Source organism: Lactuca serriola, chromosome 5 (genome assembly GCF_051521515.1).
Source record: "Lactuca serriola cultivar US96UC23 chromosome 5, Lser_US96UC23_V15, whole genome shotgun sequence".
Taxonomy (NCBI): Eukaryota; Viridiplantae; Streptophyta; class Magnoliopsida; order Asterales; family Asteraceae; genus Lactuca; species Lactuca serriola.
Genome location: NC_136412.1, coordinates 316,953,178 through 316,969,383, shown reverse-complemented (window position 1 = coordinate 316,969,383; position 16,206 = coordinate 316,953,178). Strand labels below are relative to the sequence as shown.

Here is a 16,206-nt window from a genome sequence, read left to right as displayed (position 1 = left end):
TTTATCACAACCCGTCTTCTTTGTGAAGACAAACCCTTTCTTGGTGAAAGACAATTTGGAGAACTCCTTGTGCTATTTATTTTTTGTTCTTTGTGTGCTTGGATTAGTTTGTTTTTGTTATTTATAGTTGAAGTGTACCCGATCGATACAGACCTTCAACTGGTATCAGAGTGGGTTTTTGATACACTCAAGTAATCATGACGATCTCTTTCAATTGAAAATCAACTGTTTGCAACAAGATCCCTTTGTTTGATAAACGTACCTTCACTGGTTGGAAATCAAAGGTCATGGAAGCTTTCGAGTTCATGGACTTTGATATGCTCGACATCATTAACAAAGGTCTTGTCGCCTCTATGCATCAATCATCCATTGATTACACATATGGTAGTAAGATGAAAGGGGAAATTTGTACCTGGATATAAAGAGGAAGACAAAAGATTACTTAATCTCAATGTAAAAGCGAGAATTGCTTTTGGAAACTCTCTCCCTTATTCTGTCTAAAGATTGGTTCAAAATTGTTCAACCGCACAAGAGATGATGATTACACTATCATTTGCTTTTGAAAAAGAAACTCCTCAGATGATGAAGGTAAGTGTCTCGTGGTCCGGATCATTGAATCTTACATTGACACTTGAATTGACAACGTTGGGGCTATGCCATTGATCATTCTCAAGCTGTTGCACACCTTAAAACAGAATGGGACGCTACATCATCTTATCAGGTAAAAAATCTCGTTAATTACTCTTGTGTTCAAAACATCAAAAAAGATGACATGATTGATCACCTTCATTTTGATTTATTGGTATCAAACAAATAAAGATCTTCTCTCAGTTTTGAGTTAAAGAAACTAAAAGAAAAACTCTCATTTTTGAACAATATCTTTCTATATTAAAAAAAGAAAACACATCTATCTCGCTAACCAATAATTTTCTTCACTCTGAGAAAGAAAAATGTGTTGCTCATTGTAGACGTATTCAATTATTTTGAAAAATTGAGCCTCTTCTCACTTTAATGTCACAAGAATTAATAATTCTCAGATTCCATAAAAGTGTAAGAAAATTCTTGGAGGCAATATAGAAGGTGATGTTTATTTAACCAAAGTTTTGAGACCAAACAAACCTTCTATAAAGCTGATTGTTTAAAAGAAGATTTTGAGAATAGATTTGTGAGTGCTTATTTTATAAATCAAACTCTAATTGATACTCACTATTCCACTGATTCTAACGGTATCACCAAATGCACTACTCAATTTTTTGCTCTTGATGCTTCTCAACATGAGTATGGTCTTCCCTCCACTAAGATCTTGCTAAAATTTCCTACATGTAATGGTGAAGTTCATTCCATAAATGAAATTTTTAGCATTTTTACTTAATGCTCCGTTAACAATTCTAAACATGAAGATCAATAAACGTCCTCTACTTCTAATGAATCCTTAATGATCCATGAGACTCGGGATAAGGTATCATTTGAGAATACCATCGATGACATTCCTTGTTCCATAACTATAATAGGAACTCTTCAATCAAATTGCCAAAGTTCTTTGGATTCAACAGTTGAAAAGAAATAAAACGCTAATGTTAAGGAAAGAATCCTAGAATCAAAGTTTCCTATCAATGTGGAGATGCTTCTCACAAAGTTACCGAGTGTACTTTTGAAAAAAATTCCATTCGCACTGACAACATAATGACCCATAATGATAAGTGGATCAAAAAGGGAATTAAAATCGTTGAACTGTCTCCCTGATGATTGTTATAATATCTTTTCTTGAGTGACCCATTACAAAGTGGGTCATTGTGTATTATATATATATATATATATATATATATATATATATATATATATATATATATATATATAAGGTCTTATTGTACATTTTAGTTTTAAGGTAAAGAACATATTTGGTATTTAGATATCGGCTGCTCAAGACATATGACAGGATTCAAGTCTCTTCTGGAAGACTTCATAAAGAAGGATGGTACGATTGTTACGTATGAATGGCAAGGAAGCTACAAAGGGATATGGATCCATCAAGCGCAATTTTGTTTTTATCAAAAATGTCTCTTATGTGAAAGGTCTTCAACAAGCGAGAAGGAAAGGTTGTTGATCAACAGAATGTCATTAAATTGCTTGTGGCACTAGAGGCTATTACATTTGATTTTCAAGAACATATCAAAGATCTTAGGGGATCAGCTTGTAAGAGGAATTCCTAAGATGCAGTTTGTCAAGGATAAGTTTGTGCTCAGCGTGTGAAAAAGGAAAGAAAATAATGTCTTCCTTCAAACCAAAGTCCTGCTCTTCCATTATCAAACCTCTTCATCTTCTTCCTATGGGCCTTTTTGGACCAGTTACGATTAAATCAAGAGCTACGAATAAATACACTCTTTTGTCATTATGGATGAATTTTCAAGGTTTATGTGAGTAGTCTTTTTAAGAAAGAAGATTCATTCCACTGATGCAATCAATGTTGTCATCAAGCAATGGGAAGTTATCTATGATCACAAAGTAAGGCAATTATGTGGTGATCATGGAACTGAATTCAGAAACTCGATCCTATCGAGAAGACTTTTACTCAATCTCAGGAATTTGTCAACACTTCTCTGCTACTAAAATTTCCCCAACAAAATGGTATTGCATAGAGAAGAAACAAAACTCTCATCGAACCTGGGAGAACGATGGTCGTTGATGATGGTCTTCCTTCGTCAATTTGGGTTAAATTTTTCAATATAATGTGTTTTACCAAAAACCAGTCCATCATTGTTAAGCATCATGGGAAAAGCGCTTACGAGCTACTGAAGGGAAAGAAACCGAATATCTCCTACTTTCATGTGTTTGGGTGTGTTTGTTACATTTTGAATCAAAGAGATCCACACTCAAAGTTTGAAGCTAAAGTTGATGAAGGAGTGTTTCTAGGTTATTCTAGTGTATCCAAGTCTTTTAGGGTATTCAATCTTTCCAGTCAAAATGTTGAGGAAACAACTCCTGTCTCCTTTGATGAAGACTTGTTCATTCATAATCGAGTTGATCACCCCTCATCAATAGTGAATGAACTTACCCACAGTCCTTTAGAACTTTTTCCTAATTTCTTACCAATTAATGATGAGCATGTTATTCCCAATATTGATCAATTGATCCACTCACAACCTATCTCTAAACATTAGAATGTCATCCCTGAAGAAGTTAAACCATCCATTTAGGAAGACTTTACACAAAATACTACAAATGAAAGATCTAACCCAAGAATTCTTCGAGATCATCTTGAATCTCAAATCATTGGAGATGTAAATTATGGGATTCTCACTCGTAGCAGAGTCAACAGTAACTTTTGCATGTTTGTAAACTTTGTCTCAATGATTTAACCAAAGAATGACATTGATGCCTTGAAAGAAGCTGATTGGATCAAGGCTATGAAGGATGAGCTGAATGAATTTGAACGTCATCGTGTGTGGACTCTTGTTCCCAAGCCTCAAGGAAAGACTATCATTGGCATTCGATAGGTTTTCATGAACAAAATGCATGAAGATGGGATCGTCATAAGAAACAAAGCTAGACTTGTGGCTCAAGGTTTCTGTTAGATGGAAGGGTTAGACTATGATGAAACATTTGCTCTTATTGCTAGACTTGAAACAATTTGTCTGTTTCTTGTCTTTGCTTTATTCAAGAACTTCAAAGTCTATCAAATGGATGTTAAGACTACCTTCTTACATGGAGATCTTCAAGAAGAAGTTTTTCTAAAGTAACCTCCATGGTTTGAAAGTGAAGAGTTTCCATATCATGTGTATCGTCTTTACAAAGTTGTCAATGATTTAAAGTAGGAACCTAGAGCATGGTAGGACACATTGACAATCTATCTTCTTGCAAGTGGATATAATCGAGGATAGATTGACAACACTTTGTTCATCAAGCATTTAGGATATCACATCATTCTTACTCAAGTGTATGTTGATGATTGATGTGTATATAAATGCACTAGTTTTAGTCTTACTTTTAAGATAAAATTTAGACACACAAAGGCAGTGGACCTGTCAATTGGTGGTATAGTTGAATAAGCAGGGTATCGAACACAGGGAACGGTAATTAAACTAATGACTACAATTAACTAAAACAACTAATAAAAGTAAAAGGTTTTCTCTAGTTTTGCAAGACTAGAAACTTAAAAAAATTAACTAATACGCTAACTAAGTAACAAACAGCTAAAGCAAGTAGAAAAACAACTAAATTCAATGATAAGAAGACTTATGTTTAGGTTCGATTCATTTACTCCTATGGTTGATTTTATTGCAAGTGCAATGTATTAATTGTTATTGGCTACCGAAGAAAGTGATTAGGTTCACATTCGCTATTACCAATCCTTAGAAAACAGATTAATTTAAGCAGTGATCAAGTGATTAAACTAATAAATTTCCTAGTTTATTTATTTCTTTTAAATATGACTTGTAATTTGCTAATCAAATTACTAATTCAATTAACCTCCTGTTGATGGTTTATCACACAAGCTCACACATTAATTTACCCCTTTTCTAGTTAACCCTATTTTCACATTTGCTATTCCTAGGCACATAACAATGTTTTCACAGAAATCATATGAGATAAGCAATTAAGAGATGTTCATGCAGCTTAACTACTTGTTAATTAATAGAAAATAGTTGTGGTTAATGCATAAGGTTCTTTAACAAGCTTAATAAAACAAAAATCCCCAATAAAAATTAATCCAACCATAAATCAACACATAGTCATAAATTTATCTACCCTAAACAGAAGATATAAGGTTTACCTCATAATTACAGCAGAAAGTAACTCAAAAACAAGATCTAGTAGTTCAAACATGGTTAAAATAAGAGATAAAGTAAAGAGTAAACTTAGATTGCCTTTAATCTCCATAAAATCGAAGGTTAGGGTTTTCTCCATGAATTCTAGAGCTCCAACAACACCTTTTGTCGCAAAATAATCCCTAAGGATTTCAGAGAGAGCTTTAGTTTCGACAATTGGCTTCTATATATAGTCTTCGGAAAACATGGGCTACTCGCCGAGTAGATAACCGACTAACTGAGTCCCCTTTAAAAATCCGTATACGACAAGGACTTGAATTTTCTTCGCAAACATTCGTGTGGACTCGTCGAGTAAACATCCAACTCGTCGAGTCCTTCAGGATTTTTACTCTTTTTCTTCTTTCTTCAATGCCCGAGTTCCCGACTGCATTTCTCGCTTCCTTTTGCTTCTGAGCACATCTTTTAGACTGAAAATACAATTTAAACATAATTAAGTGCCATTTGTCCATCAATTGCAATAAATTTGCCAAAAATTAATAAAATTCTAATCGAAATATATAGCTAAATATGCACATATTAATGATATCATTTTTGGATCCACTGATGAAAAGCTAAGCTCAGAATTTACAAAGATCATGGCTAAGAAGTTTGAGATTAGCATGATGGGTGAACTAACATTCTTTTTAGGTTTGCAGGTTAAAGAACTGTCTGATGATATTTTTGTTTGTCAAGCCAAATGCATTGCAGGTATGTTGAAGAAGTATGGTTTCTCTGATTGCAAGACGGCTAAGACTCCGATGTGCCCATCAGCGTCTTTTGGAGCTAATCAAAATGGAACTAATGTGAATGAACCTCTGTATCGAGGAAAGATAGGATCTCTACTCTATCTTACTGCCAATTACCTTGACATTATGTTTGCTACTATATTGTATGCTTGTTATCAAGCCAGTCCTAAGGAATCTCATCTTCTTGTTGTGAAAAGGATCTTTCGGTACTTAAACTATACACCCAATCTTGGGTTATGGTATCCTCGTCATTCTAAGTTCAAGCTGGTGGGATACACTGACTCCGATCATGGTGGATGTGGCATTGATCGTAAAAGCACTTCAGGAGGAGTTGAAATGATTGGAGATAGATTGGTAAGTTGGTCTAGCAAAATGCAGACATTAGTGGCTTGCTCTACCACTGAAGCTGAATATGTAGCTGTTGGAAGGTGTTGTGCTCAGATTCTATGGATTCAAAATCAACTCTTAGATTATGTTCTAAACTTCTCAAAGACTCCCATCTATTGTTACAACACCAGTTCCATTCAGATGATATAGAATTCGGGGCAGCATTCCAAGACCAAGCACATTGATATCCATCATCACTTCATCAGGGACATCGTTCAAAGGGAAAAGTGGAGTTAATCTACATTCCATCCACTGATTATGTGCCTGACATTTTCACAAAGGTATTGGACGAGAAGAGTTTAAAAAAGTTGATTACAGATCTTGGCATGCTTTCAATGACTTAATTAATTTCTAACTGCTTTGATTTAAAATTGCTTCTGCTTGCTTTCTGAAAAACACAAAAACCCAAAAACAAGTGTCGCTTTTATTATGTTTACAAATTTGTACATAACTTTACTTATAGTATTTACAAGTATTTTCTTTTCACTCTTATTAATCTATCAGACCTATCCAAGATTTATCAACATCTCCTTCCTTCAGAATTTGTAAGAACTGGAGCCATCCAGAAAGATCTCAATGCTCTCGGTGTAGAGAAAAAGAGTGGAATCATGTCCTCTTATTCTTTTGAATACCCTCTTTCTCCTCTACTCATTATTATGTATGCAAGGAGCAACCATCAATAGCTGGCTCAAATCCATGAAACCCTCATGTCCTCAAGATCAACACGAAGGAATTCAAGGTTTTATCAGATTATGAGTCAGTAGATGAAAACACCGAGAGGAGAAAGACTATTGTCTGCTCCCCTTTTCTTCTTGATGAATATAAAGTTTGGAATTCATCTACAACTTTTCAATGAGAAATGGCTTCATCACTCGTGGTTTATTTTGAGTTGTATTGTATATTGATGTGTTTACATTTTCTTGTGTTTTCTTTTATATCCAATTGTGAAGGTTAGATATCTCAAAAAAATTAATTAATAAGTTGTTATTTTAAAAGATCTCTTTTTGATGATACTATGCAAAATATTTTCTACCTTTATGATTCTTCTGAAATATGCTATGTAGAGGGCCTCTAAAAAGGCTGTATATTCCTTTTTAAACTATTTTCTTGTTTGAATGACTTCTTTTATTCTTATTTTTATCTTGTACCATTTTTAATGACTTTGACGGTAGCAATTTGTAACATCCAGGATTTATACGGTATTAATTATATTATTATAAGATTAATGAATTGAATTGGATTGGGCTTGGACCATTGGATCCTTGTGATTGGGCTAAGAAGTGTCGTCGCGGGGCGTACTAATCCATATACGCTCAGCGTACTCATAAGATGAAGGTGCGGATGCCATGCACGTACGCCCAGTGTACCAAAAGGTACGCGCAGCATACGCATGCAAACTCTAAAACCCCCAAATTTAGGGTTTGATCCCTATATATAGAACCTTATTCCCTTAGTCCATCCCCCCCCCCCTTCTCACCTTTAAGCAGCTCTCGTGAAAACCCTAACCCATATTTGTGTGTTCTTGTGATTTGGTAGCCATTTGAGAGCATTTTGGTGTTGTTTTGGTGTTTTGGAAGAGAAAGAAGTTTGAAGAAGGAGCAAGGACGTGAAGAGAGCTTGTAGATCTAGAGGATTAGCACCATTTCTGACTCATTTGAGGTATCAAGCATCAAACTTGACCATTACATGCTTAGTTACAGTGTTGGGGTGTTTTATGGGTTATTTTGACTCCATTGTTGAGGTTTCTTGTATCTTGATAGTTCTAAACCATAAGAGTTGTCCTTTTGAGCTCTTGGAAGCATTTAGAGTCATAAAAATCTGACCTTGATGGTTAAGCCACAACCATGCAAGTGTTTGATGGTCACAAAGTTAGTTTAAGGACTTAATTCATGTTTTACCCCCATTTATACATGCAAAGACATAAAGTTTGTAACTTTATGGATTAGGGCGTCTTAAAGGACCTTGATCTATGTTTTAGACGTTAGGATTGAATGGATTAAGTCACAAAAGGGGTCCTAAGGAAGATGGCCAGTACGCTGGGCGTACACCTTACTACATTATACGTACTGATTCAATGTCCCGCTTTTGGTCATAGGCAACATACGTTGGGCATACGTGTCAAGTACGCTGCGCTAACGCATGTTGTAACGCCCGTAGATCAGGGCTAGTCAAGTTAGAGACAATAAGCGTCAAAAATCACTTTTTGATAGAAGATTATTTAGAATGAATAATCTTAACTAAGTTGTAGTATATGTTACAAGGATTCCGTACATATAAAGAACACCGAAATCCAAGTTATAACGAAGAAGTCATGACCTATCGAAGTTTCGCGACAGAACCGGCACGACGCTGAATGACGTAAAAAGTGAATTTACGTTAGAGCGATATTTAGCCTTAGAAATATAAATGAAAGTCATAGAATACGTTAAACCATGAGCGTGCATAAAAAGAACGTCCAAATCTGACATCGTATGAGGAAGTTATAATTTATCGAATTTTCAGCTTAGCGGTATGCAGCCTGAAATACTCGATTTGAGATCGAGCGGTTTTTAGCCAACAATCTAAACGAGAATCGAATATCTCTTGTTGGTATCGAAACGATGAAAAGTTAGGTGAGAACGGACGTCAAACGAAGAAGTTATGATTTTATAACGAAGTTCTCCTGTCCGGGCCTACTAAAAATAAATAATAAAAATAAATCAAAATTAGCCGACGAAGTCTAAACGAAAGTTGTAGAGCATAGTCTCACCTACATGTGGATATAAAGAACGTCGAAAACGGAGTTTGTATGAAAAGATATGAATTTCCGAAATTTATTAAATAATTAATATTTAAATTTAATTATAAAACCCGGTATTATCCGAAGGGGGAGTCACCGGGCATATCCGAAGTACGCCCAACGTACTGTTGTATGCCCTGCGTACAGCGAAGCATGACGACCTTCGCACTCGAGTTCTTCGGATGACGAACGCAATGACGATTTCGGAACAGGACGCCCCGCGTACTCCGAGGCTCCAGCCTCCTATAAATAGGATGCGAGGGCAGCCGACTCATTTGCTCTTTTTCTCTCTTCTCTCTCCCATTTTGCATCGTTTTGCGTGCCAGAAGTACCCTGAAGCCCCGGTAATATTCTCGAGCCCCCAAGGCAAGTCCCGAGATCCCGAAGATCCCGAGAAGTGCGATTCCCGAGCCGAAGTTCTGCCTGCGAGAAGTTCGATTTTTGTAGAGATCTTCCAGATCTGCTGAGGATTACTACTTCTGCAAGTCGTAGTGCTGTCCGATCATCTTCTGATCAAGTGAGTGTATACTACCTTTCATAAACACGATAATAATACAAGTATGGTTTGAGTGTATTAAGTATATTGTTGTTTATATGTGTTAGTGTGTAGTTACTTTCTTCTAACGCATAAATATGAAGTATTTGCTATGAAATATGTGTTATGTGTTTATATATTATTTGTCTATTTGAGATGGACGTGGAATTGATGTTTTATACAAGTGTTAAATGATTTAAACTGTGTAAGTATTTATATCTACGAAAATGTTGAGTAGAACTTGGGTAGATGGGATAGTTGGTGACTATGGAGTTAGCACCTATTGTATAAACTTTGGCGACGATGTGACTTCGTGTCTATTTGATGAACCTTGGCGACTATGGAGTTAGCGCACGTTGAGTAAACCTTGGTGACTATGGAGTTAGCGCTTGTTAAGTGAACCTTGGTGACTATGGAGTTAGCGCCTGATAGCTATGGATTTTGTACTTGATAAATAAACTTTGGCAGCAATGGATTTCGTGCCAATTCCTTAGGAATAAATGAATGAAGGATAGTTGGTTCTTAGGGTAAAACCTTAAGAAGATAATAGAGATGGGTAATTGGGTTGATTGTTTGCTGATTAAATATAATAATTATATTATTGTGAGTTGGAAACCCTATATGCTCACCAGGCTCCCAAGCCTGACCCACTCAGTTTTCTTTTCATTATCGGTAATGGCACAAGGGTATAAGTTGGTGGACTTGACGAGAGATTTTGGATTATAGATCAGTAGTTAAATAACTATTGTAAGGTCTATTTTATATTGTTTATACTTTTGGTCTGTATCGAACATGACATCCCAAGGTTTTATTATTTAATGAAAATACATTCTCTTTGAGAAATGTTTGGAAAAATGGTTATCATATTTTTGTTTTTGGGAACAAATTCCGCAACAGTTTTTAAACGATTACTCTGATTTTAAAAACAAAGCATAAACAAATCGGTCTTTTCTGGCCGTGAAATTGGGGATGTCACAGTTGGTATCAGAGAATTAGTTTAAGCGAACTAGGAATATGGATTTATTTCTAGACTTAAACTTAGAATGTTAAGCAATGATTGTGAGTTGAGTGTGTCCATTATATTTTAGGTAGTACACCTAAATTGACACAGGCACTAGTTTATTTTAGGAAAATTGCCTAAAATGCTATTATGTGCTAATTGTTATATGTTTTCCATATATGATGTTAATTGTTCGGATCTATGGCCTGTTGCCGACCGGATCTGGAAACCTTATGTGTTTAGGATTCTAAGCGTGCGTCTACGATATTAGAACTAGCATGTAAATGTTTCGGAGTGATAAGGATGATTTTAATATCTATCGTGAATAAGGATCTTTTTTCACCTTATTCGTTGTATAGATCAAAAATGGTGAGAACGAGGAGTGGAGTTGGAAATGACGATGAAAACAGGAATCAAATACCAGTGATTGAACAAATACCTGTTGTAGCAGAAGCACCTGAACCAATGACAATGGACGGAGTTCAAGTGATGATCCAGGCAATGTTGGATAATCAGATGGAAGAAACCAGACGTCTGATTAGGCAGAATCGCGAAGAATTATCAATTCAAGTTGAAGAGCCCGAAGTAAATGGAGGGCAGTTTGAAGGAGGAAACTACAGTGGGACCGTTGGTCAAGCCAACCCACCAATAGTTCGCCAAAACAACCAGGATGGAGGAAATGACGGACGTGGATGCAAGTACAAGGATTTCATGGCATCCAAACCACCATGTCTTTCTGGGAGCCCGACACTAGTGCAAGTCATGGACTGGATCTCTGAGATGGAGACAATGTTTGAAAGTTGCGAGTGTAGCAACAGACAGAAGACCGCTCTTGCAATCCCTCTGTTAAAATCTAGAGTACTGAGCTGGTGGAAGTTACTGGCTGGTTCGATGCCCAAGGGGAAAGCTAGCAAGATGTCTTGGGAAGAGTTCTTGGTGCAACTGAAAATGCAATACTGCTCTGAGCAAGATCTTCTGCAAATCAACAATGAGTTCTAGAATCTGAAGAAAGGAAAATTGAGGGTCACTGAATACGCTACGAGCTTTACGGAGAAGATGAAGCTTATTCCATACCTAATTCCAACTGAACTTTCCAAGGTCAACAAGTTTGCCAATGGATTACCAGCGGACTTTGGTCCGATAGTCAAGCAAGCAACCACTCTGAAAGCCGCCATCTGGGCAGCCAAGAATGTTGAGACCCAAATAAAAGAAAACGGTCTGGAAAGAGCTGAAGTTGGAGAGAAAAGGAAGCGTGAAGGATCTTCAATAATCGATAAAGAAAGCAAATTCTCGAAATCTGGGGGAAGAGATGAAGCTAAGTGGTGTGATAAGTGTAAGAAGAAACACTTCGGGAAATGTAGCGAGGAGATGACTTGCTACAAATGTGGGAAGACAGGGCACTACGCCAACAAGTGCGCACCCATCAAGAAGGTGTGCTATAGATGTAACGAAGAAGGGCATATTTCTAAAGATTGCCCAAAGAAAAACACACCTCCACAGCCAAGGGCATTCCACATGTTCCTCAACGAAGCAGAAAAGGATGGGAGGATTAAAATATGAAGACTTCATATTAATATATAAAGTCTGTATCAGGAAGCATAGCCTGTTAGAGGCATAGTATAGGGTGAACTTGAACTTTTGTGTAATAGTTTCAAGAATTAATATAAACCCTGGTTTTGTTATCTGATGTGTTGAATGATTATATGATTTATGTATGGTGACTTGGTTAACTGCGAGACAATGCTTGGGACGAGTATGAGTAGGTGTGAATGGTAGTAGAGATCTATACTACCGGAAGCACAGGACTTGCACTTGGATCAGGGAAAGTCACAAGGTTACCAAGAAGCTAGAAATTGTTTCTGTTTTATTCAAGCATGTCATTACCATTGTTTCGGTAATGACTAGTATGATGTTTGTTATTTCGACCCTAGTGGTCATATCAATTGAGTCCGACTACGATGAGAGGTCATCGGGACACGACCCATCGGTTAGTTATAATAGATAAATGAATGTATTTATCCTAAGAAGAAGAAGGAGTCCACAATAAGGATTTATTTTGTAACTTGAAGGTTACGATTTAAAGTCCAACATAGTAAGAAGAGAAGATGCAGGATTGAGCATCAAGGTTATTACTTAGGATGGAGAGATAACTTATGGAGTCAGTATATGAATCCTATTTCGTTGATGATTCCGGGACGTAATCATCCTAAGGAGGAGATAATTGTAACGCCCGTAGATCAGGGCTAGTCAAGGTAGAGACGATAAGCGTCAAAAATGACTTTTTGATAGAAGATTATTTAGAATGAATAATCTTAACTAAGTTGTAGTATATGTTACAAGGATTCCGTACATATAAAGAACACCGAAATCCAAGTTATAACGAAGAAGTCATGACCTGTCGAAGTTTCGCGACAGAACCGGCACGACGCTGAATGACGTAAAAAGTGAATTTACGTTAGAGCGATATTTAGCCTTAGAAATATAAATGAAAGTCATAGAATACGTTAAACCATGAGCGTGCATAAAAAGAACGCCCAAATCTGACTTCGTATGAGGAAGTTATGATTTATCGAATTTTCAGCTTAGCGGTATGCAGCCTGAAATACTCGATTTGAGATCGAGCGGTTTTTAGCCAAAACAATCTAAACGAGAATCGAAGATCTCGTTTTTGGTATTGAAGCGATGAAAAGTTAGGCGAGAACGGACGTCAAACGAAGAAGTTATGATTTTATAACGAAGTTTTCCTGTCCGAGCCTACTAAAAATAAATAATAAAAATAAAGTCAAAATTAGCCGACGAAGTCTAAACGAAAGTTGTAGAGCGTAGTCTCACCTACGCGTGGATATAAAGAACGTCGAAAACAGAGTTCGTATGAAGAAGATATGAATTTCCGAAGTTTATTAAATAATTAATATTTAAATTTAATTATAAAACCCGGTATTATCCGAAGGGCGAGTCACCGGGCATATCCGAAGTACGCCCAGCGTACTACTGTACGCCCCGCGTACAGCGAAGCATCACGACCTTCGCACTCGAGTTCTTTGGATGACGAACGCAATGACAATTTCAGACCAATACGCCCCGCGTACAGGCGTACGCCCCGCGTACTCCGAGGCTCCAGCCTCCTATAAATAGGATGCGAGGGCAGCCGACTCATTTGCTTTTTTTCTCTCTTCTCTCTCCCGTTTTGCATCGTTTTGCGTGCCAGAAGTACCCCGAAGCCCCGGTAATATTCTCGAGCCCCGAAGCAAGTCCCGAGATCCCGAAGATCCCGAGAAGTGCGATTCCCGAGCCGAAGCTCTGCCCGCGAGAAGTTCGATTTTTGTAGAGATCTTCTAGATCTGCTGAGGATTACTACTTCTGCAAGTCGTAGTGTTGTCTGATCATCTTCTAATCAAGTGAGTGTATACTACCTTTCATAAACACGATAATAATACAAGTATGGTTTGAGTGTATTAAGTATATTGTTGTTTATATGTGTGAGTGTGTAGTTACTTTCTTCTAACGCATAAATATGAAGTATTTGCTATGAAATACGTGCTATGTGTTTATAGATTATTTGTCTATTTGAGATGGACGTGGAATTGATGTTTTATGCAAGTGTTAAATGATTTAAACTGTGTAAGTATTTATATCTACGAAAATGTTGAGTAGAACTTGGGTAGATGGGATAGTTGGTGACTATGGAGTTAGCACCTATTGTATAAACCTTGGCGACGATGTGACTTCGTGCCTATTTGATGAACCTTAGCGACTATGGAGTTAGCGCATGTTGAGTAAACCTTGGCGACTATGGAGTTAGCGCTTGTTAAGTGAACCTTGGTGACTATGGAGTTAGCGCCTGATAGCTATGGATTTAGTACTTGATAAATAAACTTTGGCAGCAATGGATTTCGTGCCAATTCCTTAGGAATAAATGAATGAAGGATAGTTGGTTCTTAGGGTAAAACCTTAAGAAGATAATAGGGATGGGTAATTGGGTTGATTGTTTGCTGATTAAATATAATAATTATATTATTGTGGGTTGGAAACCCTATATGCTCACCAGGCTCCCAAGCCTGACCCACTCAGTTTTCTTTTCATTATCGGTAATGGCACAAGGGTATAAGTTGGTGGACTTGACGAGAGATTTTGGATTATAGATCAGTAGTTAAATAACTATTGTAAGGTCTATTTTATATTGTTTATGCTTTTGGTCTGTATCGAACATGACATCCCAAGGTTTTATTATTTAATGAAAATACATTCTCTTTGAGAAATGTTTGGATAAATGGTTATCATATTTTTGTTTTTGGGAACAAATTCCGCAACTGTTTTTAAACGATTACTCTGATTTTAAAAACAAAGCATAAACAAATCGGTCTTTTCTGGCCGTGAAATTGGGGATGTCACACATGTAGGGTGGCATATATGGATTTTTGGGCCTTAAAAGTTTGGGTTAGGATTATTGGGCCTCACGGCCCACTGTGGAGTAAGGTATCTAGGCCTAAATCTGAGATTGGCGATATTAGGCCTTTTGGGCCATAATGGGCCATTCAAAATTATTTATTTTGGGCTAATGATTTATTGGGCTTTCGATAAGGCCCATTCGAGGAGTTAGGCCCAATTCACAAAATTGGGCCATTGGTGGGCCACTTGTGGGTTTGTGAAGACTATTCAAATTTAGGGCCTTTCATGTTATGGTGTGGGCCCTAGGCATTGGCTCAATTAGATAAGGGGTAAAATGGTTATTTTACCCTAAGAAGGATTACTAGTTTTTGATTAAGTATTATTGTGGTAATGATAGCTCGGGGAGTCGTCGGAGCTACCGCTAGAGATTTATTACCGTGAGATTCTGCATTCAACTTCACGAGGTGAGTTGCCTTCCTGTAGGAGTTGGTCGAAGGCACCAATGTCAGCCCACTAGTAGTTGTTTATGGTAGAGACGATTGTCTTCGTGATAATTGTCTGGTATGTCATTACCTATTATGATTTATGTGATTATTTCTATGTTATTATATGGTAGTGGTAGGGGTGAAATAGTCCCCGTAACCGATTGAAATAAACCGGAGGGTAGGTCGGGCACCCATATATGCTTGACACGGTAGGTCGGACACCCAGATATGCTTGACAGGGTAGGCCAGGCACCAAGATATGAATGGAAATGTATGATTATGTGGTATGATAGGGGAACTCACTAAGCTTTGTACTTACGGTTTTCAGTTTTGGTTTCAGGTACCTCTTCTTCGAAGGGAAAGGAGCCGACATGATTGCAGCGCATCACACCATTATTCCGCACATGAGACTCTTGGGAGATATACTCTGATGATGTTTTATTGTGACACATTTTGATTATTGACATTTTTTTTGTTATGGGATGACACGATGAATGTTTTTAATACTATTGGTTTCTTTATTGCTTATCTAAAAATAAAAATTTTGGTCTTAAGTTTTGGGATGTTGCACAATTCTAAGTCTAGTATGTGACTTTTGACAAATCATCGTCACTAGAAGCATGTTGTTGTATGTGGCTAAATCTCTCTAAGTCTCACATCAGCGAGACCATGTGCTGAGAGCATTAAGTCACCCCTCACACTGACAGTCTAGCATTTTCAAAACTTTCTAAGTGAGATTTCCTAGTCCAAATAAAAAATTGATAGAAAGGCTTGGGTGTTTATTCTTAGTTACTATCATACCTGACCTTGTCCCTGGAAGCATGCTTGTTGTATGCATCAAGTCTCATGTTCTGCTGAAACATTAAGCATTACCCAATGGCTTACTTTGATTGCATAGTCATCAACGTAAGAGATACTTGTATGCTCCTTAAATGACAAAGGGTTATTCATGTATCTGACCTCCTAGTCTAAGGTATGACATGGTACCATTATGAGTTAACGGAGAATCTTTGATTATAGACTACAACTAAAACTCTAAAATGCAAGAATTAAACCATTTCTTGTTGATGGGTTATATTT

General features: G+C 37.1%; 1 protein-coding gene across 1 annotated transcript; it reads left to right on the top strand.

The window, feature by feature from the left end:
- The first annotated feature begins 5,401 nt into the window (after positions 1-5,401).
- LOC145050871 (secreted RxLR effector protein 161-like) lies at positions 5,402-6,088 on the top strand. Its single transcript, XM_078999062.1, has one exon. The coding sequence runs from the start codon at positions 5,402-5,404 to the stop codon at positions 6,086-6,088; it is 687 nt and encodes a 228-aa protein (XP_078855188.1).
- Positions 6,089-16,206: the final 10,118 nt, after the last annotated feature.

Excerpts from the sequence above, each read along its gene's own strand:
- LOC145050871 (XM_078999062.1), top strand. The coding sequence starts at position 5,402 with ATGGCTAAGAAGTTTGAGATTAGCATGATGGGTGAACTAACATTCTTT.